The sequence below is a fragment of the Impatiens glandulifera genome, chromosome 6, assembly GCF_907164915.1.
Source record: "Impatiens glandulifera chromosome 6, dImpGla2.1, whole genome shotgun sequence".
Taxonomy (NCBI): Eukaryota; Viridiplantae; Streptophyta; class Magnoliopsida; order Ericales; family Balsaminaceae; genus Impatiens; species Impatiens glandulifera.
The window spans coordinates 3,199-28,113 of record NC_061867.1 but is presented as its reverse complement, the minus strand read 5'-3'; the positions used below and the strand labels follow the sequence as shown (position 1 = coordinate 28,113).

The 24,915-nt window shown below is 28.2% G+C and overlaps 3 protein-coding genes across 3 annotated transcripts; 2 read left to right on the top strand and 1 right to left on the bottom strand.

The window, feature by feature from the left end:
* Window positions 1-192: 192 nt before the first annotated feature.
* Window positions 193-2,712, bottom strand: LOC124943986 (ABC transporter B family member 25-like). Its single transcript, XM_047484443.1, has 4 exons — window positions 2,666-2,712; window positions 2,200-2,265; window positions 759-956; window positions 193-642 (listed from the first exon to the last, which is right to left on the bottom strand). The coding sequence occupies exons 1-4, from the start codon at window positions 2,675-2,677 to the stop codon at window positions 574-576; spliced, it is 345 nt and encodes a 114-aa protein (XP_047340399.1). The 5' UTR covers window positions 2,678-2,712; the 3' UTR covers window positions 193-573.
* Window positions 2,713-14,898: 12,186 nt separating this feature from the next.
* On the top strand, window positions 14,899-17,573 carry LOC124941501. The gene is made up of 7 exons (XM_047481841.1): window positions 14,899-14,952; window positions 15,233-15,470; window positions 15,647-15,702; window positions 16,543-16,696; window positions 16,950-17,017; window positions 17,160-17,179; window positions 17,444-17,573. Exons 1-7 carry the CDS (start codon window positions 14,899-14,901, stop codon window positions 17,556-17,558), a joined length of 705 nt encoding a protein of 234 aa, XP_047337797.1. The 3' UTR covers window positions 17,559-17,573.
* Window positions 17,574-17,679: 106 nt separating this feature from the next.
* On the top strand, window positions 17,680-19,587 carry LOC124941498 (60S ribosomal protein L10a-2-like). The gene is made up of 3 exons (XM_047481838.1): window positions 17,680-17,726; window positions 18,386-18,638; window positions 19,519-19,587. The coding sequence occupies exons 1-3, from the start codon at window positions 17,680-17,682 to the stop codon at window positions 19,570-19,572; spliced, it is 354 nt and encodes a 117-aa protein (XP_047337794.1). The 3' UTR covers window positions 19,573-19,587.
* Window positions 19,588-24,915: the final 5,328 nt, after the last annotated feature.

Below are 24,915 nucleotides of genomic sequence, written 5' to 3'. Positions count from 1 at the left end.
TTTGTTAATCCTCTCCTTATCCATTGTTTTCTTTGCTAAATTGAGGATGTTTCTAATGAATCAATATTTGGATCTTCATTTCGAAGGGTTCCTAAAGGTCCTCCTGACCCAATACACAATGTTGAGGCTCCTCTGTATGATGTCATGGCTATCAAGGCACTTCATTCTCTTATTTTCTTAAGCTATTATATATAAACTAGTAACTGTATTTAGTCCTTTTTCATTACGGTTAATATTCAAGGAAGATGTTTCGGAATTCATTTGACATTTATTCATGAAGTTCATTGGACAAATTCTTCTTTTATCAGCCTCTTATAATTGATCCCATTTGGATTTTTAAAAATCGGTTTGGCTTTGGCATATGCACACTAAAAAGAAAGCAATCACATAATATGCGCTTTCTAAACAACGATCAACTAGATAGTTGAAACTAGACTAGAGGGTTTCCGTCTTTGCTCCCTCCAGTTGGCGTCTCACCAAAGCAGTGTAAATGACATTCTTGTCAAGAAGTTCTTCGTGGCTACCACTTTCAACAATTTGACCATCAGAAACCACGGCTACAGTATCTGCACTTTAAACAGTCGATAACCTGTGCGCTATAATCAGTACTGTCCGACCCTTCATCAAAGAATCCATAGCATCCTGTGCAAAAATCCGCCACAATATCAATAGTAAGGCCACATTTCAATACATACTCTAATAACATCCATAATATAAGCAAAATACGCTTAAGTAATAAATACAATAAGACCAACAACCTGAACTAGATATTCACTTTCTGCATCCAAAGCACTTGTAGCTTCATCCAAGAGGAGAATCTTAGGGTTCATTAGAAGAGCTCTTGCAATTGCCACTCTCTGTTTCTGTCCTCCCGAAAGCCTTGCCCCACGTTCTCCTACGTGGGTTAGGTACTTGTCTGGGAATTTTGAGATGAACTCGTGGGAGTTAGCCATTTTCTGGAATTTTGAAGAAGAAAAACAAAGATCACTAAAATTGCACAAATCTACAATCGGAAACTATTGGATATGGGATCTTACATAGACATGGCAAATTTCCGGTTCCCGAACCGAATCCGATTTTGTCGCAAAAAAATAGGTATTTAAATTACCCGAAATATCGGTTCGAAACCGATGGTACCCAACCCGAACCGGATATTTTAAAACAATTTAAATTTTACTTATTTAATTATTTTTAACCTGTTAATATATTTTTAAATTTTACATAGTTTTAAACTTAATTTAGATAAAATTGAACAAAATTTTAATATTTTAAAAGATACATTAAAACAAAATTCAGGTATTTTAAACTTTAAAAATTATTTAATAAAAATAATTAAAATTATTCTATTAAAAAAACATGATATATTATATTATTTATTAATAATATTTTAAAAATATATATATATATATTAAAAAAAATATCATTTTTTCTAACCTATCATCTTCTCTTCCTCATCTCTTATTCTCTATCATTTTCGGTTTTTGTTCGCCATTTTACCCTAAGTTAAAGAAGGGAGATCAATTTCTCATTTTCTCGCCTGGTAATACTATTATTCTTTCTTTTAATTTTCTAATGCTTCAGCTAAATGGGGTATTGAGTGTTGACATAAACTCTATATTGGAATTAGGTGATTTGGTTTCCATAAGCAGACTAGCCTGTAGAACCGAACAATGAGAACCAACAAAAAAAAATTAATTTTATTATTTTCGGGTACCCGAAATCGGACCTGAACCGGAACTGATCGGTTCGACCCAAATTATCCGAAACTGAAAAGTTAACAAATTATCCGAATCGATCGGTTCGGTTCCTTCGAGTATCCGAACCGGTTCCATTTTGCCATGCCTATTCTTACAGCTGCATTTTCTATATCAAGATGCTTGCTTTACCATCAAGTCCATAAGAGATGTTCTCCTCAATAGAACAATTAAAAAGTATGGGTTCTTGACTTACTATACTGATTTGTAAGAAAAAATCAGGTTTTAGAGATTTTAATGGATAACGAAAGAAGATTAGCGCATTAATTACCTTTTTGTGAAGGTGTTCATGAGATATCTCCACTAAGGGTACACCATTAATCAAAATGTTTCCCCTTATTGAATAATAAAATCTTTCAATCAAGTTTGCTACTGTAGTCTACAACACATATAAATAAATAAATAATATAAGCAAGTAGAAAAAACGGAAAGCCTGAAGTTTTACCTTATCACCTCCACTTGGACCGACCAAAGTGACTTTCGAACCGGGTTGCAATTTCAATGTTACTCCCTACATAAAGAGAAAACAACATTTGCTAAGGGAAGGTGTAAATTTCAAGAGTTATTAAATTTCTAAAATTTGACTAAGATTCTATATTCTACTTCTACAAATGAATTACTACTATAATCAGAACCTTATAGAGATTTAAGTTTTTATCTCGCTAACAAAAGATTTGAGGTTATTATTTTTGCCATTGAGAGTGAAATTCTTATTTCCTTATTCCATTGGGAAGAAATTGGAGACGAAAAGAAGAATGGATTCCTAGTCTTTGAAATGAGAAAACCAGATTCATGAAATCATATCATTCATTTCTTTAGTAAATAATTTAATTATATCATTCATTTCTTTAGTAAATACCTTAATACAATAATCCTTATACTTTATCCCAAAATCTATAACAGATGATTACCTTGAGTACCATATGGTTAGGGCGGGAAGGATTCGCAAACCAAACATCATCCATAAAATCTACCAACATGTAATATAACAACCCACCAACGCAGTCCCATGATCTCCCTGTTATGGCTTATCTTTCATTTGCATCCTTTGATTGAGTTGTTCCTTTGTATACAATTTTAAATGTTTTTCAGATAATATCTTCCAACAACTCTAACTTCAAGTTTTTTTACTACTGTTTAAGCCCTAAAATCTAAAACTAAAAAAGCAAGTCTAGTTCACAATTGGGATGCGTTTTGCAAGAAGAAATGAAGAGATAGTAAGAGAAGGCAAAAGGGAACTGTCAGATTCGCGTCTACTGAAAGAACTTATAAATGTTGGGGCGCCCGAAAGAAGGAAAGGTAAGAAGCATCTGTGTTTAGGAATGCCCAATCATATCCTCCTTAAACCAATGTCTGCATATAGGGCTTGTCCAAGCCTAAAAATATGAATAAGTTTATTTGAGGAGAATGAGTTTTAGACATTTAACTTCCTATTATTGTTAAAAATTACGGAGCATACACTGTATAGGAAGGAAATGATTGAAGTGACGATGGGAGAAAGAGAGAAAAAATCAATTTAATCAAAAAAAAAAAATTAGGACAATTGAAATCTTGGTTCGCGCGCCCAAACCCAGCCTCCGCCGATAAACCCTAATTCCATTTGAAGTTTCCTCTTTCTTCTCCGCGGAAAGCTGTAAGCTCTGCTTCCATTGCATACACGGAAATCGGGTCTTTCTCCATCTCCAGCTGACTTAGGCAAAAGGGAACTGTTAGATTCGCGTAAAACTTTATACAGTGGTGAGAAGAAATGTCCGGAGAAGAAGAATTCAGCAGATTTGCCAAATCAGGCATCGTTGAAGCGCAACAAGTTAGATATGCAATTCGACCCGAAGAGGTAGTAGATGATGAGTACAGTGAACTTGAGAAATTATATGGAGGATTCCATGAAAGAATATCATAGATTTGTTTGTGTCGAGCTTGGTCTGGTTTGGATTGAGCGGAAACCTGAAATTTGTTTAGGAGAAAATATAAATAAAATAATCCGCAAATTGCAAGTAAACAAAAACACCCAATTTTCAATTTAAAAAATGTTATCTTCATATAAAAATAATTGTACTGAAAATAAATTTAAATTGTTTCATTTATAATATATTGTTTCATTTACAAGATATTTAAAGGTAAACTAGACTTAGTGAGTTTGAATCATTTAAATAAGGTAATGATAGAGAAAATGATTTAAAAAATAAAATTTCTTTCACTTTCCGTGTATGCAATGATTTAACATACTGTAGGCTCATTCAATTACCTTAGATTTGAGAGAGACTAAACTGAACGTAATTCAAGTTTTCTAATCTGATTCCAAAGGGAAGATAAAACAAATGAAATTAAAACAGGAAATTTGGGATTTCTCGGCGACATTAATCGGTGGAGAATGAAAGATAGTAGCAAATTAACAAGTTTATACATTTCGGCTGTTATGACGGAAAGAGATGTAAATAAAGACTTCGTACTGTGATTCCATAAACAAGAAATGGAAACATCAGAGCCAAAGAAAAAGTGCAAACAGCCCATTCAGTACATCACACACATCCGCTTTGAAGTAAATCAATGACATGAGACTCAAGTTTTCTTTATAGAAAGGAATACAATCAATTGCATTATGAGAAGACTAATGTTCAATAGACACATAGCTTGAAACCAAAAAGAAACAAGTAGTTGATAGTATGATACATTCTGTTTCTCAAACTAATGTATATCATTAACCAAAAAGGAAGTTGCAACATAAAATGATCACCACATTATAAAGTCTAACTACCTTCTCCCCGAGTAGAGTGTAAAGTCAATTATCTTTTTTTTTTGTTGAACTTAAGTCTTAGGTACTATGTAAACACTACGTCACTAGAACCACAGCCAAAGAGAAGCAATGTTAACATATATGGAAACATAAACTCAATGTTAATAGATCCCTAATTGAAAAGACTCGTCTGCTCGGATGCAATGGCCAGAATATTGTCCTAATCAATGAAAGGAGAACAGTTAATATATTTTCTGCCAGAATGAGATGTTAGTAAATATCCCCCTGCAGTATAAGACAACCTACCAGCCATCCAGCAATGCCTAGAACTTCAGTAACATCAAGCCCGTGAGAGAAAATTGGCTTCACCATAATTTGAAAATATGGAGGTTCAACGAAGCACAGCCGCAAACGGTCCAGAAATGGCCAATGGCGGAGGAACTTAACCCCTACATTACCTGGAGAATATTCACAACTAGAGTATTTCAATATTAATGTTTTGGGATGTACAGTGAACAGGTAGTTCAGTCTATCATGAAAGAGATTAGAATTTAGAAGGGGATTATAAATGGTAACAATGCAATGTCCCACACAGTAAAGGATATAGTTTTCAAATCATAGTTTCTTCTCAACGATGGCATCTGATTCCATATAAGATGCTTCAACCTTTGTCTATAAAGGATGATTGCTTCAATTGTTATTGGATTTCTCGATAAAACAGAAATGGTTGTGTTACAATATGTTACATGAGAGTGTAATATAAGAAGGGAAGGAATACATATATGGTTGTGTTGCGTTCTTTTTAATGAAAAGTTGTCCCTTTTAAAAGAAAATTAAGGGAAGAAGAGGTTAATTTTCCTGATTTTTTGCATTTTTTCTTGTGAAAGTAGAGTAAAATAAGTGTATTGTCTTTATATAATATATAATCCTGAGCAGGTTTTAGCATAATGATGTCTTGAACCAACTATAGCATAAGTGTATTGTCTTCGTAAATTCTCTTAGAATTGAACGTAAAACGCATAATAAACAACTTTCGTACATAATGTTACCTACTTTGCCTTCAATATGTCAAACAAGTGTGATTAAAAAGAATTAGAATCATATCGGAAATGTATAAACACACAACTAAGAAGAGGAGCCCCTAAACCCTAAACCCAGAAAACGCAAACCAAAGGAAGAAAATTGTCTATACAAGCAAACAAATGAAGTTTTATGTTAGCAAAAACAGATTCTAAGCATACATGAATTAATGAATGATTAGAATGGGAGACATTAGACATCTATGTTCTTGAACAGAGATGCTGAATGAATAGAATGAATGCTAGTAGTAGAGTATGCAAACCCTAAACCCTAATTGAACTTCTTTTGGAATAATAAAAGAAGGAAGCCCTAGTACAATTATTTTGGGGATTAGATCAATTGTACCCTTAATCTATTAATACTTGATGTTCTTAATCTTGAGCTTTTCGAATGTGGTGGACTGTTTTTAAGTTAGGACTATTGTGATTCATTCAGCGTTTATAAACCACGTACGTGTGTTTGGTACGTGTGTTTGCGTAATAAGTTGTTACAGTAATATTGCGTAATAAGCTCACGCAAAAAAATTATAATCAAACATATTTTTGCATTTAAATTCAATTTTCTCTCACCTTCATCCCATTTAAAATTATAATTTCAGTTTTTTTTATCTTTTTTCTCTCTTTTTTTTTAATATTTTTTTATTCATTCTCTCTCAGCTATTTAATTCATTTCTAATTATTTTATTTATTCTTTCATTTATTTAATTTCTTTCTAATCATTTTATTTATTCTATTTCATATATTTTTATATATTTATATAAAATTATTATAATAAAAAAACATATATTTAAATATTTTTTTTTTATTATTTATAATATGTATATCTTAATATATATATATATATATATAAACTAATTAAATAAAATATGAAATATAAATATATTGTCTTTATTTATAATTATAGTTTCAGAAATCAAACTAACCTTAATTAATGATTTAAAAGTATAATTACAGTTGAGATTGATAATACGAAGAGGGTAAGATAATTCAAAATTACAGAGTGAGTGTTGAAAACTGAAAAATATATATAATAATAATAATTGTTTTTTATATTCATATCATTTATTTTAAAATATATATTTTTTAATTTAAGTTATTTTTTAATATTTAAAATTATATATTAATAAAAATTTATATATTAATATAATTTATTTTTAAATATAATTTATTTTTTAATTTTAATCACTTATTAATATTTAAAATTAAATTAATAAATATATATAACATTATATATATATATATATAATATTAATTAATAAAAATTATTATAAATATAAAAAAAAAAAAAAATTGAACGTATAAGCTGAATCAAATATAATTAAGATTAACGATTAAATAAGCTGATATCATATCAAAAGTACCGAATAAGTGTGTCAATAAGCTGAATCAAATGTTTTTTTTTCTATTAGCAAATGAGTCAAGTGATATGAGAAAATTATTTTATTCTCTTGTCTCTAGACATTAGAGTTGTTAATTTCTCATTTTTTTTTTTATATCTAGTTCACATTCTTAAGTTGTCAATAAAAATGCTTAGTAACCTAAAAGTTAGCATTCCGGTTTTTTTTCCACGAATCTTGTAAAAATGACGAAGGTTAGACAAACTTCATATGTCTCTCAAAATGAGTTGAGAAACACAAAATAATTGTTAATTTGACTTGCTATAACCTTTTTAGATTCGTTATTTAATTTGCTATATACAAATCGAGAAAAATAAAGTATTCTTTTTAGAAACACTAATGAAAGAATTTTTTCTTTTTATAACTCTCATGTCTGTATTTTTCTTTTAGAAAGGGGTCTCTAATATTAATATTTTAAGATTAAAAACATAAGTGTTTAGTGACAATTTTGTAAGAACACAAATATTTATATTCAAATTAATATCCTAATTAACATGCATATAAGATTAAAAAGAAGCTTGGGAACTAGAGGTTTAAACAAATGTCATGTTTATGCTCATTCGGTGTTAGAGAGTTTGGACAGCTGTCTCATTGTCCCCGTCAGGCTTGGAACACATTTTTTTTTCTTTTTCTTCATTCTACAAAAACAAAAACAAAAAACACAAATAGTAGTTAATAAATATATATTCTCATTAAGCCTATTTGATTCATTATATATTTTTAAGATTATAAGAATTAGGGTACAAGATGTGGATGTCTACAATAGTATTTTAACATTTTAAAAAATATTTAGAAATTGAAATAATAAAGTTTAAATTATATATAAAACATAAATGAGGAAGAGAAGTTAAAAGATGTGGAAAATTATATTATTAAAATTATTATAATAAAAATTATTAAGATTTGATTTGTTTTATAAAATGTTAGATATATTAAAAACAAATTTTACAAATATTTAAATTTGCTCTTCAAAAAATATTTTTTACATACTTATCCTCATAGATAAGGATTAGTAATATTGCCCCTCCCCACGTGTGTTAATGAATGAAGCTTATTGATGTTACTTATACCTGAATTAGGGTTTTGAAAACTTAGTTCATGTGATACAAATAAAAAAGAGATCTTATAAACTGGACTGGAGCTCATTTCTTTTAGTTAAACAATTTTAATTTTTTAAATTTAGGAATCCTTATATTTTTTATATATATATTAAGACTGGATCGTGACCCAATCAATTTTTTTAAACTATTTTTTTTTAACTATGTCACAACTCACAAGACCTAATTAAAAAAAAACAAATAATAACAATTTTCAACAAAAGAAAGTAATAATTAAATAAAAGAAATAATAATCAATTTCGGTTCCCACAATTATTAACTTATTATGATATCCACTCCATCTTCCCACAATCATACACTTCTTAATAGTTTTATTTAAATAAAACTTTGACAGATGAACTTGAATAGTATAATTTATCTTATAAGGAATTTTGAAAAATATGTCTTTTATTTTTGTTATCTATGAATGATATATTACATAATATTGATAATTAATAAAATTGATAGCGAGGTATCCCGGAACATTTGTTCTACACCCATGACTTCTGCCACTTTAAGTTTTCTGAAAGTAGGCATGGCAATATTGTTCCGTCGGATCGGGTACCCGAAAGAACTAAACCATTTTAATTTCAGGTCGGAATCAATCGGGATTGGTTCCGGGTCAGTTTCGAGTAATTAAAGATAACAAACATTCTGTGCTTTCGGTTCTTGAGAAAGAAGGAAGAAGAGATACAATATAGAGACAGGTAGGCTTGAACCTGGTTCCGATTTTTTTAATATATATATATATATATATATATATATATATATATATATATTTAAATATTATCTATTTATATATTATATAATATATGATTGATGTTATATTTTATTTTATATAATATTTTATAATTTTTTTTATTAAATAATTTTTCAAAGCTTAATACATATGAATTAATTTTTTATATCAATTAATAATATAAAATATTTTAAAATATTAAAATTTTGTTCAATTTGATCTAAATTAAATTTAAAATATAGATAAAAATTAAAAATATTTTAATGAGTTAAAATGAGTTAAATAACTAAAAAAACAATTAAAAATCGGGTTCGGGTACCCATCGGTTCCGAACCGATATTTAGGGTAATTTAATAACCCGATTTTTTTGGGGCAACTTCAGGTCCGATTCGATCCGGGTCGGGTGCCCCGAACAGACTTTAGAGGACTATTTTATGATGATAATGGGTTTTGGGGGTTGTTAGAGAAGAGGGTTTTTATGTGGACAGAAAGAAAGAATAAAAAGAGAGGAAGTCTTTAGATAAAGCAGTGGATGTTCAGAAATAAAAAATATTTTTACAAAAACTAATATATATATATATAAAAAAGTAGTTCGTCATATATTAAAAAATATGAATCGTTTAAGCACACAACGAAACAAAGCATGATATGAGCTCCTCGTCTAATCTCACGTTCACCATCAACAATAGAACGAACAATTTCATTAGTTTGAGCTGAATGTAACTCGGATTTGCATTTTTGAAAAAGATGTAATAATATTGATAATAGCCGTTAGATTCGAAAAGAAAAGTCGCATAAGAGATCTCCTTTTCAATCGCTGCAACTAGTGTTAGTTGTAGTCGATGAGCAAAGCAATGCAAATAATACGCGTAAGGGCAATCTTTAAGAAATAAAGTTTGCAAACCATTAAACATACCATCATATGCCTGACCTCACATATTAATAGTTTTTAGATTATATCTAGTGAGGAAATTACATATATTTTTTTTATTGAGTGTTACGGCTGTGGTATCATAAAATGTAAAATTGAAATTATACAAACCTGATAAGAGAATAAATTTCAATCTAAGCTGATATAATGTTGTACGCGTTTTTTTCGTCACCCGTTCATGTCTGTCTCCTAATTTTGAAAATACCCCGTCTTTAAGGGTGGTTTGTGCGATCCGGAAATTGTCGACCCCATACCTTACCTTCCTCACTAGCTCCCGCCTGTTGGAAGATGAAGGATTTTATGGTAGGTACGACCCGTGCACTATTTTTTAGAGAAAACGTTTTTCGCGTGCTAAGGCGAGCTATGTCAAAGAACCCCCTAACTTGCCTTCCTCTACATCCGTAAAAAAAGTTGAATGGGATGAGGAACCAAAACAGAGGTCTTTAGCATAGGCCTTTTAGATTGGTCCGTACAAGTTTCAAATCGATACACTTGAGAATGTATCGACTTGATTGACTTGAGAGTCGTCAATTTAGTTTACTTCCCAAAGAAACTAAAGAAAAAAAAATCAGATATTTATTTTAAGAGTTCAGTGTTTGGTTACGTGTTAGGAAAGGGTCTACGGCGTTATGTCCTATACGCCTGTCTTTACAGACAGTCTCTACTCCTAAGTAATTGGCCATATGATGTTTGAAGGATTATTACGTTTTCGTTCTGAATTCAGAACTCTTTTGCTTGTGTGGGAAAATCTTAATCATTTGCAAGTGGCTAGTCTTATTCATGAGGTTCTTGACGAGGATAAATCATTGAAAAAGCATTGAAACACTGAAAAGCATATAGCAAAGGTCTCAAGAAAAACAAGAGTCACGATTCCAGAGGGAGGACATACGAGTATGAACGACAATGACAAAGTTTCGGGTTGAAGATTGGAAATCTTATGCTCTTTGGACAAAGGAGAGAAGATGATGAAATAACCCAAGGTCCCAAGTGTTTCCCCTTTTTTTGAATTTTCAAAGTTAAGAAAAACTCTAAGTACAACTCATTAAAATGAATCATTTTCAAAAATAATTCCCAAAATTCCCAAAGCTTTCATATGATAGTCAAAAATATTATTAAAAGCTCACAGGAATCGAGTTTGGAATTTTCGGAGTCAAAAAACTCCCGACATAACACTGCGAAGATAAACATTTTTTCAAACGGGTCCTGAAAATTCCAGGAAAATTTATTTTTTGAAGTAAATAACATTTTTGAATTTTTGGGGAAATTTGAAAGTGGTTTGGATGTTCGAATCCTCATTTTAAAGTCGTTTGTGAAATTTGGGAAACAAACAGGGCCTTAGGTTTATTTTATTTTTGGTTTTTTTTAAGTTTAAATTAAAATAAAAGAAAAAGAAAGTTTAGGGGTCCAATTAAAAGGGGAAATTGGACGAAATGACCCTAAAGATGGGGGCATTTGCCTCTGTGGTCACCCAATAATTAAAATTGATCTAGTGACCACTTTATTTTTTTTAGACGAATTACCTTTTTCGCGTAACGCGAAAGGACTTCGCGAAGTGAATTAGGTTTAATATAAATACTCAATTTTTTTCATTTCCTTCATTTCGTTTCTCTCTCTTCTCTCTCTGTTCTTGTTCGGCGACGGCGACTACGGCTATGCCCTGAATCTACAAAGATAAGAAAACCTTAACCCTGAATCGATGTTTATAATACAGATTTATGTTCTTATTTCCATATCTTCATTTCAAACCCTAACCCTAACTCAAATCGATTTATGTTCATGTTTCCAGTATCTCCATCTGAAAACCCTAAATTAATTTATGTTCTTATTGTCTATAATTTTTATTTCAAACGATTTATGTTGTTCTTAATGAAACCCTAACCCTAAATCAATTAAATCTGTTCATATTGGTTCATACTAGTTCATATTGGTTCATTTTTTGTTCATCTTATTGTTCTTATGTCGATGATGATATTTGCAGATCATATGAGTTCCGTTTCACGAAGGGCTTCTCGTTTCGCGAAGGCTTCTCGTTACGCGAAGGGTTTCTCGTTTCGCGAAGGGCTTCCCTTTATGCATTCATAGAGTATGTGCACACAAGAGACATGAAAGGTCTTCCTGTAATTTGTATAGATCGATGTTATATTTTATATGTGTGTGTTTAATTGGGAAAGACATGTCAGTCTCTGCTTCTGTTGATACAAATACAATAAACTTTCCCTTTGGAGCAACATTTTGAGAATAAGAAGTGAAATAAATAAATAATCAACATTCTATATAAAGATTTAATATCTTCCTTCAACTTAGGGGATTCAAGAAACTGATTCACACAATTAGATATATTCACGGTCTCCACCATAAATTCCTGTTTAGCGCCATACACATAAAGTATAATTCTATTACAACTATTTAAAAATATTTTTAATGTGTTAGACGAAAAATTATGATTAAATTTTATTACAATTATATATTTTAAATATATAAAAAAAATTAATATGTAATAGAATTATATTAACCAGATTTTAGCTCTTAAGTATGTAGAATTTCTTTTTACTTATTGACTGTTCAGATGCTAAATTGAATTCATACAAACTGGTTGCATTATTTATTTGTTTTTCATTTTTTATGGAAAAAAGCACATTAAAAAAGCCCAAATGACTAGAAATAATCTATTTTAATTTCATATAATCTTCTCTACAAATGTTCAAACACAAGTGAATATGTAAATGTATGGATATGTATATGTATGTAAGCATGTAGTACATATATACATATAAATGTTGTATATAGACTTTAATTATATAGTTTTAAAATAATTAAATAGAGTATTTTCTAAATTAGGAGTAAAATTTGAGTTTCAATAAATATAAATATTTGTTATTGTTATTAAGTGTGAAGTTTATCTAAATTATTTTCTTCTATAAGAGAATCATTTTTTGTCTAAATTTTTATAAATAATATAATAAAATCTAAACAAAACATGTAAAATATAGAGTTTTAAAATAATCAAATAAAGTATTTTCTAAATAAATAGTAAAATTTGAGTTTAATTAATAAATGTTATTAAGGGTAAAGTTTCAAATTTAATGATAAAAACGGTAAACGAGATGAATATAACTAATTATATTTAAATGAGTTAGTTAAAAAAAACAATTGAAATATTATTGCGTCATAAGTGAGTCATTAAGTTTCTCTAGTCTAGGATTTCTTGTGCATTTGTAAACATCGCAGGAATTTACCCTCGATTGCGGTTTATTTGTGATCATTTTTAAGGTTTCCTGCAGTTACTCTGTTCTTATTCTCTGTTTCTACCATCATGGGAAAGGGAAAGAACAAAAATAAAAAATCTAAAAAAGTTAGAAATTTTGTGCTGGAAGGAATCAATGAAGTAGCCGTCAAAGAAATTGAAATAATTGCTGAAGAAGTTATCAAAAAACAACAGGATACCAACACAAGTAAACAATCTGCTCCAACTGCTAATGGGAAAATTCATGTTAAAAATGATGCAGAAAAACAGGGGGATAATGAAGGAGTTTGAAAGATACGCTATAATGAAAGAGCTAATCTGTTTGAGCTCAAAAATCAGACTACAAAGCTCCTTATGCATGCCAAAAGGGGAGAAATTGTCATCAATAAGGAGAAAGCACAACAGATTACAATTCAACTCAACATTCATTATCTTTAAGACTGGAATTTGCTGAAAAAATAAGAATATAAAGAAATTGTTCAATGGTAAGTTGCTACAATGAAGGAACTGATGAAGGCTCCCAAATCTAAGTCATATACTATCATGAGCAACTTGACATGGAAAACTAATGAAGTCTGGAATACAACAATGCAAAAAAAGTCAGAAGATCATGCATATGAAGGGAAAAACTACTTGGGCAATACACAAACAAAAGTGGAGGTATTGAATTCTCAATTTGAATTTAAATTGTCTACTGAAGTAGAGAAAAACTGTATAAAGGAATGGGAAAATATACTTGTGGGAAACTACATAGGAAAAAATAGAGTATCATTCCCAATTATTAAAGATATATCGTTGAAGCAATGAAAAGGAAAAGGGCTAGAGAAGATTTCAACAAATGTCCATAATTTATATTTCCTTAAATTTAAGAAAGGATCTAATTTGGAGGAAATTTTAGAAAATGGGCATACATATATAGGATCCAACTATATGAAATTGGAAAAATGGTTTGAAGACTTGAACCTATTGAGTAAACCAAAAGAAACTGCACAGATATGGTTCAAGCTCTGGAATATACCTGAACATATGTACAATTCTGAAGCACTTAGTCATTTTGCAGGTTTATTGGTTAGACCATTATACATGGATCCAATTATTGAAGGAGGAGAGCACCTATCATTTACTAGAATTAGCATTAATGTGCATCCTAGAAACACACTACCGAAAAGTATGACCGTAGTAGACAGAAAAGGATAACCTACACTCATGTAAATCACTTATGAGTGGAGGCCAGACAGATGCACTTTCTGCAATATCTTCCAACATGTAAGCCTAAAATGTGATTTGGTTAAGGAAGAAGATAAGAAAATTCATAAAGGCCAGAAAGTAAAGATGCAGGTAAATGAAACAGATGTGTCTATTTTCAAAGAGAAAAATGTGGTTAAAAAACAGGAAATAGAAGATAAATAAAATTCTATACAAGAAGAAAGCAGTACGATGAAGGAGGTGGAACCTCAACCTAATTATGTTGAAGAGATAGTTGAGGATTCTCAATCAAATCAAGTTGAAATGGTTACGGATGAAAATAGAGATTAAGATACTCATGTTAATCAAGAGGAATAAGAGAATTCTAAGGTTGATACAGAGAAATCCAAAGTTGCTGAGAATTCTAAAGCTGAAGTTGAAGGAAATAAAAACAATGATCTCGAAATTTAAGTTGATGACAACAAGGTGAAGAGCCCGAAAATTCTGAATAATAATTTTTTGTATCAAATCAAAACATGTTCATATAAAGAAAGAAATCAAAATGAGAATAGATAGTATTCATCAACATTTTCAGTTCATCCATTTTTCATTGCAAAAAGAAAAGGAAAAGGAAGGACAAGCGGAAAAAGAAGACAACATGTTGAAACATTGGTATAGAAAAATTCTGATTTGAATAATTAGGATTTGAAATTTGAAAAAAAATAAAAAATAATAATAATGAGTATTCCTGGAGATGAATCACCGGACTCGTTGCGCACTTTCAAGCCTCAGGTGTGTGTATTTTTAATCTCTTCATCGTGATGTCTTATGTAGCAACAATTTAACTGTTAATGCAGGTTAATTAATTCGATGTGAACTTGGGCTAATTTGCATAGATGTCAGTATTTTTGTTGCGCACTATTTTCTCTCCTATTTACCAATTAATGAACTTATTATAGATATGAATCTATGTTGTTGGATCATGAACTTTAACCGTTCGATATGTTATGCTCATTGAGAAATTAATTCATGTCTTGAGAGCTAATTTTATGAATTTCCACTGGTTAATTAGGGTTCCACTCTGTCAGTTATGCATCTTTCATTTGATTCGGAAGTTTCTGGTGACCATTCTCTTGGTGAAGATAGAAGCACCGATGATAAACCAGCGTCTGAGGATACAGTTGTTGCAGATGACCACAAAGAGTTCTCAGTCAAAAAGGCATCAAAGAAAATGCAGTCTCCAAATAAACGTGCAAAATCAGCAAGGTTAATCTCGGAAAAGAAGACAACGGATCGTCCTAGCAAACCAGGTAGATGTTACTATTGTGTCATTGATTGAGTAGTTCAACAGAAAATGCTTATTAAGTTCTTCCTTTTCCCAGTCACAAATTTCAGAATTAGATTTTTGATCATATTATAGCTGGAACCTACGCCAGATTGTATACCTTCAAAGTATAAATTTGTTGCCTTATGGATAACAATGTAGGGATGGAGAATGATCCAAAAGTTGTGGGAAAAGAAGAGGAATGCACTGAAAACAATGTAAAGGCCATCTTTCCAAATTTGCTTGCTTATTATGTGTTGTCATTGAGGAAATTAAAAGAATAAGAGCATGCTCTGCTCTCTTACTTAGAAATTAAATGATACTGATTACATAGAAAAGTTCTGTATATACTACTTGCTATTTAGTTAAGGAGGATAAAGTCTAGCTTCTATAAATTTGGGACTTCCTTATCTGCGAAGAGCTATGTTATATACATCATATATAATATCAATTTAACTAGAAAAAGTATCATAAACTTATTCTACAACCATCTATGGACCAATCATATACAAGTTTTAGGGTCAATCCTCATGTTGTCTTTCCGATTTTTTCATGACAAATCTCTTTTTTCTGATCATATTATTATGTCTCTGTCCTAATTTCACCTCACACTTCAGAATAGTTTTATTTAAGGGGTGTCCATAGTAGATAAGTGCCAGGGTTCAGTTTCCATCTATAACCTTGCCTTAGTTATTCCTCATATCAGCGTGGGTCTCTCTAGAAAACAGACAGATGGACTCAAAGGAGAATCCAACACAGGATGTCAACTTGCATTAGAATAGATCACCAATTCAGTGTTGGTGTTATATAGGCTCGGGGAACCCATTAGGAGGCTTAAGCAGAAAAGAACATTGTTTGGAATGTGTATTTAAAGAGTAATATCTTCTACACGACAAGATATATGCCTGGGGTTCAGTTCAAGGATTTATTTATTCTATCAATTTAAGATGACTTGTGGTAGAGTTGTATAATGTGAAAAGGATTGCAAATGTATCGAAGCTTTTCCCAGTACCACTCGTACTCATATTCTGATTTATGTATTGTATTTTCTTAAACAGGCCCAATCAATTTGGGCATTGTCATCTGATTCTGAAACACATGACAGTCCAGTGCGGGAAGCTGGTACAAGTAAATCGCCAAAAGTGGAGCTTAAAGTGGAGGAGACAGTTGCAGTTAATAAGAAGAAGACTACAAATAAAGTTACCGAGAAAGGTATGATCTTCTGACATGCATACAAGAGGTTCAAGCTTCTCTGCAATTACCCTGTCATGCTATGTCTATTTTCTTTAGCGGAGTCTGTGTTAGTATTTAGTGAAGTGCGAAATATTAAACAAGTTGCTGCAAGTTTTAATGTAACACAATTTTGTTCTTTAAATACATACATTGGTAGTCATCTCATTTTCTCTAACAGGCATCTCTCTATGTCTCCACAAATGGGTTCTGAATCTTGTAAGTGCTTTTTCAGTTATAGGAAATGATTATGATCCAGCTGTTGCAGTGGAAGAGATTACTGGAAAGCATAACAAGTCTGATGTAAGATTTTTTTTTGAGTCATCACACAGATGATTTCATTAAGCCGCTGTATAACCTTTTTTTTGAGTCAGAAAAAAGATGAAGAGAGTTATCGCCCAACTTAGTTGCAATCACATACGTACTAATTTCTTCAAAAGACCAGTCAACAGGAAATCTGATAAGGTAATTTAGTGTTTTTCTTCTTATAGAGTAGCATATCCATTTTTAGTTCACATTCTGAAAGTTGAAAATTGAGGCTCTTGGATAACAAACTATAGGTTTTAACCATTTTAACCTCAGTTTGTGTTTCTGTATGTTTCGATTGATGTTTTTCTAATTCTATGAAAAAAATGCTGAATATGTAAGGATTAATTATAGTCGTTTCTCTGAAATTTAGAAAATAAGTTTTCTGCTTTAACTTTTTATTCTAAAATCCACATTATCTAGCTCTCTGTTGTGTGCGGTGCGGACTGAATATGTCGGGGGCCCGAAGTGCAAACGCCTTCCGAGATATTCTACAACGATGATGAAGCTCGCAAATACGCTCTGTCTTCACGTATAATCGATATTCAGGTAATAAATTTGCATGTTATACAATTGTTTCTGATTTGTAAGGTTTTTGGTTTGTGTTTTCTATTTGACTGAAATTTCTTTTCTATGTACAACAACATAACAATGCTGAAATGACTTTATGTGATGAACACATCTCTGTTTTGTGCAAGGGGAAATTGTGAATACATTGAGGTTGTATTAATTTGTTAATGGTTTACAATAAAGACTATTGGAGAAGATGAAGGCATAAGTTAATTCAGATCATTCTAGGTCAATTTCAATTTGTTATCAGTTACTCTAGATTTCATTTCTTGAAGAATCCTTCATCTCTACGGGTTTTTATTTTGTCTCTGCTTCACCGTTCTTAGCTTAGCGTTCTCTGTTTTCCTTAGGCGGCGTGCTCTTTAAATTGTCATCTTCAATTGTTTTTTTTCTTCCTTCTGTGAAACCAATGAAAATATGAATTTCTTTTGTATGTAGTTATGTTTTTCTATCTAGCTCACTATACAAAATACATTTCAAATGTGAATCTTTTACACAGTAGACTTTTTCCCTGGCTGTGAATCTTTAATCAATCCGCTATCGTTATTGTGCATCTTTTACAGCTGTTGGATTTTTTTATTTTTCTCTATTCAGTTGAAATTGTTTGCTACCTTTCTTTTTACCTTTGGAATTTAAAGGTGATATTTATATGTTCATTCATTTAATTTGTTCTTGATTTGTATGAACTACCTATGGCTTTTCAAAAATGTGAAATTTGTGTACACTTATACTGAATTATAGAGTTGATTATAAGCTATTACTGGTCAAGTTGCTTCAGACCCATGCATAATGAAGTTCTAACGTATCTTTTTCTTTTTCTATCTACATTAAGCTTCAGAGTGATGTCCTGAGAGAAGCTATTACTCAGATATCAACTGATGCTAAGGAGAAGAAGCGCAACTTCATTGAAACTGTTGAACTGCAGATTGGGTTGAAGAATTATGATCCCCAGAAAGACAAGCGTTTCAGTGGTTTAGTAAAGTTGCCTCATATTCCTCGCCCCAAGATGAAGGTCTGCATGCTTGTTGATGCTCAGCATATTGGAGAGGTAATTGTGTTGTTGATGTTTCTGAAATTAATGGATGCGGAGAATAGGGAACTTTATAAAATTAGGTATCTATTTTATAAAACTATTTGATGATTCCATGGACCTTTATATTTTTCAATGTGCAAGTGATTTAAAACTTTGTTTTACAGAATGACTGCTCTTATCAAATTTAGCCTTTTGGTAGCATGATCAACAAATTTTTCAAAAAGATCATCACATGCAAATAACATGACTTAATAAACACCTATGCTAAGCAATTCTCTGTTGATGCACTGAAAAAATAATCATATTTTTTAGAAAAAGTCAGATTCATTTTCATTGATCCAAACCAAGTAGTGACATCAATGAATCATATAGGAGGCCAAATCTTTTATTATAATTCAAATTATGCTTCTTTTTTTTCTAGAATATTACTTGATATGCTGTTGAGTGTAACAAATAAATTGAAATTTCACATGATTATATAAAACTACCAAATTGGAAAAACTTTGAAATTGTTTCTATGTTGTCCCGGATTGAATTATGGAAATCATGGAAATCAATCTAGACATTGAACCTGCATATAGAGACACTAATTTAGTATAATAGAATATCATAGAATATCAGTAATTTTTGAATTCTTGGCAATGATCTAATAGTTCATTTTGCTCATATTTTTATCTTCCTCCATGTATGTTTTTCAGATATGTAAGTTGTAAAAATGAATAGATTCATGGAGTTGCTGCTAGAGGAGTCCATTATTTACATCTACCAGGGCCAATTTTTCAGGATGTTGGCTTTTATCTTCTTCCAGTTGGCCTGCTATATTGCTTAATGTTATTTTTAGTTTTATATTAGAATGCTTCCTAAATCGTTGCAACTGTTTTCCGATCTGTTTCAGGGACTTATATTGCAAGATGAAGTTTGTTATACAGGGACTTATATAGCAAGATGAAGTTTATATAACAAGAAGATCTATACAGTTCTCATATGGTGCCAGGGATTTCTTTCGGTCTACTTTTTTTTTATGTAACTAACAATTTCCCACATCGCTGTATTATGAAGAAATTGTTATGAATATATATCATTAGTTATCTACCGACATTAGATGGGCTTGTTTTTCTGGGCCTGTGACTTAAACAGGGGAGATTATAGAGTTTGAAAAACTAGTTTAGGCATCGTTTGATCTTTGGGTTTTCCATCCCATCATCAATCCTTTTATTAATTAAAATACCCAAATTATCCTCTACTTCAATATTTATTTTTATATTAATAAAAAATTATTTTAATATATATAATATTTATTTATATTTTAATTATTTTAATATAAATTAAATTATAAAATTATTTCATTTTAAATAATTTTATTAATTATCTCAAATAAAAATAAAATCACAATATAAATTCAATTATAACATACCCTATTAAAATTTAAATAATTCAAATAAATAAATAATTATACTAAAAAATAAAGTTAATATATTTGAATAACATATATATTAATTAATTTATAAATATATCTCATATAAATTAAATATTTATAAAGAAATTTATTCTATTTTTATATATATAAACTCATTCTAAATAAATATATTAATTAATTTAAGTTAATATTTTTTTAATTTAATAAAATCAAAATATTATAATATAATTTAAGAAAATAATAACAATAAAATTAAATGACATTTAAATTATAATTATAGACTACTGAAACTATTTTATTTAATTTTTTTTTAATTAATTATAATAATTAAAATAAATTTATAATATAAATAAAACTATAACATATTATATTATCTCATATAATATTTAAATTTTAATAGTAATAATTTATAAAATTAATATTTATTTAAAATTTTATTTTTATATTAATAAAAGTTAATACTAATATATGTATAGTTTTTAATATTTATTTTATTATATTTTAAAATTTAATTTAATAGAAATTAAATTATTTCATTTAAAAAAAGTATTATTAATTATAATATATATATATATATATTAAAATTTTATTTTTTATTAATAAAAGTTAATATTAATATATGTATAGTTTTTTAATATTTATTTTATTATATTTCAAAATTTAATTTAATATAAATAAAATTATTTTATTTAAAAAAAGTATTATTAATTATAATATATAAATAAATAGAGTTTTTTTATTAATAATAATATTAAAATATTTAAAGTTTTTTAATATTTATTTTATTATATTTTAAAATTTTATTTAATTTCATATAAATTAAATTATGTCATTTACAAAATATTATATATATATATATATATATATATATATATATATATATATATATATATATATATATAAAGGGTAAAATTGGTATAAATTTTAAAAAACCTGGTTTTTTATCAATTCTATCATATAAGGGTTATTTCGACAAAACCCAGGATTTATCCAAATAACCCCTTCCTCAAACAAGCTCTTAGAGATTATATTTTTGTTGAAGTAATTTGGAGAATCTTTATCAAAATTAATTTCAGATATAAATTAATTTCGAATTAATTCAATAAATATTTTACCCTACAAATATGAATAAAATTTTTATAATAGCTCATATTCATGCACATTAATAGAGCTAAAATGAAGATCAAATAACCTACAATTTTGATATTAGACATTCCAATACATATAGACATGGTTCCATATAACCTACATTTTAGGGTTAACTTAATTCATGTGTTACATTAATTCTGGTGACAATTATATAATAAAACAAATTTAAAAATATTATGTAAACTACTGTCGCACACATATACCTATTGTTGCCTTTTCAGAGTGAAAATAATATATTAATTTTTATTTTTATTTTTAGTAAATACTATTTGGGTTGATGATGAGATGAAATATTAAACTAAATTTAAAACAAATGTTTCGTTATCTAATTTGTATGTCTATATTAATATTTTTCTTGTCAAATTGACTATAAAATTTTAATTTTGTTCTAATTAATATTCATCACATTATATTATTAATTTTTATTTAATTTAAAATTTTATTTTAATTTTAATTTCAACTTAAAATATAAAATATTTTTAGTGGGAAGTCTGTAATCAAAATTATAAAAACAAATCTTAAGACAAAGGATATCAATTTTAACTTTGTACTTGATTATACTATTATCATTAATTATTAATAATAGTCGTTGCAATATTTATTCTTAAATATAATTGCATGTCATCTAAGTTTAAGTTAGGACGGGTGTGCTTAAATTTATTTAAAAATTAGTTAAACTTTTTTAATAAAATAATGTCCAGTGACATTCTATTTTTCTATTTTTTTAATCTATTTCGTTACCTAATAAAATATTTATTTAGTTTTTATTTTTTTATTTTTTAAGTTCATTTCAATTTCTTTTAAAGTCCACCCAATACCAAAATAATAAAAAAAATTGCATAAAAATATTTATCCTTATTAATATTTCATTTCAGCATCAATAATTTGTTACTGACTACAGAACCCAAATTGCCCTCTGTCCATCCTATTGAGTTGAGCCCATTATCCAGCAACATTATAAACTCACTTCGGTTACAGACCCATGTTATACTATTATCATTAATTATTAATAATAGTCGTTGCAATATTTATTCTTAAATATGATTACATGTCATCTAAGTTAGGGCGGGTGCGCTTAAATTTATTACAAAAACAGTTAAATTTTTTCGATAAAATAATGTCCAGTGACATTCTATTTTTCTATTTTTTCAATCTATTTCATTACTTGATAAAATATTTTTTTAGTTTTTATTCTTTTATATTTTTAAGTTTATATCAATTTCTTTTAAAGTCCACCCAATATCAAAATAATAAAAAATTTACATAAAAATATTTATCCTTATTAATATTTCATTTCAGTGTCAATATTTTTTTACTAACCCCGAAACCCAAATTGTCCTCCGTATTGGGTTGAACTTATTATCCAACAACATTATAAACTCACTTCGGTTACAGGCCCAATATGGTAAATAGAATTCTAATTAACTATATTCTTAACATTAACTTTCTAGACCCATATTACTGGGGTAATAATTGTAAATATAATTCTAATTAATTATATTCATAACATTAACTTTTTAATATAGCAAGAATAATGTCTTCCATCCTTCTTTCATTCAATTACTTTTCTCATTCTTTTACGACTAGAGTTTTGTAACAAATTTTAGTTCATTTGTTTTGTTTTGTTTTATCAAATCATCCTTATGTGATTGTCAAAGAGCTTCTATTAATTCATTCTCTTTCAACCACTTAGAACTAAAAACTGCAAATCTCTCCTATTCAAGAAAACAGTCCATTTAGCTGAATCTTTAGAAGTTTACTCTAACCAAAAAGTCATACTATATTTCATTAAAAAAAAATTGTCTTTTTTAATCAATTAGTCCACAACTATTTTCTTCGATAACAATTTTTTTTCAAACTTAGTCAATTAAAGAATTAAAGAGTATGTATTAAAACATAAATAGAAGTCATGTTTTTAACCCAAAAAAATAAATAAATTTCAAATTACTAAATAGACTTATTGAATGTATCATCTTACACTTATTATTACAGATCAAATAAATTAATTATAAAAAAATATATATTATTATCTTTTTTTAATAATATATTATTTAAAGAAAAAATATGATAGTAATTAGTAAAATAAAATTAAACAATGCAATAAAAAATAATTAAATTGTATTATCTGTTACAAAAATTGGAACCCAATAAAAAAGATTTTTTATACTAGTTAACTTTTTTAATAAAAAATAAAATGTAAAATTATAATATATAAATTTTTTTAATATATATTAAAAATATTAGTATAATTGATAAAAAATATATATATATTTAATTAATTCATAATATATATATATATATTTATTTATTAATTAATAATTAAAGTTTGGTTAGTATGGGCTTATACTTAATTTAATTTGTATTAATTAATATAATAATTTATATAGGGAATTAGATAAATATAATTTTGTTTTATTATGAATCGGATAGTCTTATCTTTATCTTAATCTTATCTTTAGGTTACTAATAAAATCTGACATGAAAAATAAACTTAGTGTAGTTATAATCATGTTTAGAAATACTATGATTGAGGAAAATGAAAAAAATGTTAGTAAAAATGAAAAAGATATTACATGGGAGAGTATTTGACTCAATTAGAATGATATTGCTCTCGATTGCAATTCACAAATTTGATAAATTATCTGATTTGAATTTGAAAATTTAAAATTTTTTGGAGATTAAAACCTAGTAAAATTTCAAGTTAAGTGACTATCTTCTTTAATGTTCAAACTAAATTAATAATTAAAAAAATATTTGTTTATATAATTTTGTTATCATACCTAGAATCCATGCTCCCAATTAATTTAAAGAGAATAAAAATAAAAATCTTTGTCAAGTCATCTTATCAAGATAACAATCTTCTTTTTGTCAGGTTAGGTATCAAAATAAAAATTGTATAATTAGCCAAGTGTTTAATTAATTACACTCCATAATTTATCATTGAGGCCTTATTCTCGTATATGATTAGGAACCTATATTAGCCAAATGTTTAATTAATTACTCTCCATAATTTATCATTGAGGCCTTATTCTTGTATATGATTAGGAAGCTATATGACAACAAAAATATATTAGATCTAAATTGATAGAAATTATTATTTGATATAATAGAATGGAAAATTATATAAAACTATTAGTTTATATGATATAGTGACGGTTTTACTTGAGAATAGTCTCAACCAATATATCAATGTACGCTTGAATCAAATATGTTTCTCAAATATTACTAATCATATAAATTAACAAAGTTGTCAAAGTTATGAGTAAAATCTTGAAGATCGAGTCATGTTTTAATGAAGAGTTAACTTGATAAACTCATCAAACTTAGTAAAATCAATAAGATCAACTGACATTATTTTTTTCTCTATTCTTTAGACGAGTAATCACATTATTTGGTTTATTAAACAAAACTAATACATTGCTCTATAGCGAAGAAAAAAAAATAAAAAAATTGTCAAACAAGAATATAGAGATAAATAAATATAATGTTATAAATAATAAGGATTTATTTAATCTGAAAATAAAATTTTAAAATATTTCTATATAATTTTAGTGGACTAAAATTCATTTCCAACTTTATAATATTTTATTTTTATTTTTTATTTTGATATATTTGTTATAAAAATCAAAATTTATTAATTAAGTTATAATTTTTTTTTTCATTTAACTAACAACACCTACCTGAACATGTTATAAATAATTAATATATAATTATAGACCTCCCATT

What these genes read in the sequence shown, in the direction of transcription:
- LOC124943986 (XM_047484443.1), bottom strand. An exon ending in GTCCAAGTGGAGGTGATAAG is followed by an intron (nt 957 to 2,199) that starts GTAAAACTTCAG and finishes TCAAAATTCCAG; the next exon opens with AAAATGGCTAACTCCCACGA. An exon ending in AAAGTGAATATCTAGTTCAG is followed by an intron (nt 643 to 758) that starts GTTGTTGGTCTT and finishes ATTTTTGCACAG; the next exon opens with GATGCTATGGATTCTTTGAT.
- LOC124941501 (XM_047481841.1), top strand. Translation starts at nt 14,899, where the DNA reads ATGAGTATTCCTGGAGATGAATCACCGGACTCGTTGCGCACTTTCAAG. An exon ending in AAATAAAGTTACCGAGAAAG is followed by an intron (nt 16,697 to 16,949) that starts GTATGATCTTCT and finishes GTGCTTTTTCAG; the next exon opens with TTATAGGAAATGATTATGAT. An exon ending in TCAACAGGAAATCTGATAAG is followed by an intron (nt 17,180 to 17,443) that starts GTAATTTAGTGT and finishes CACATTATCTAG; the next exon opens with CTCTCTGTTGTGTGCGGTGC.
- LOC124941498 (XM_047481838.1), top strand. Translation starts at nt 17,680, where the DNA reads ATGACTTTATGTGATGAACACATCTCTGTTTTGTGCAAGGGGAAATT. An exon ending in GTTTTGTGCAAGGGGAAATT is followed by an intron (nt 17,727 to 18,385) that starts GTGAATACATTG and finishes TGCATAATGAAG; the next exon opens with TTCTAACGTATCTTTTTCTT. An exon ending in ATGCTCAGCATATTGGAGAG is followed by an intron (nt 18,639 to 19,518) that starts GTAATTGTGTTG and finishes GATCTGTTTCAG; the next exon opens with GGACTTATATTGCAAGATGA.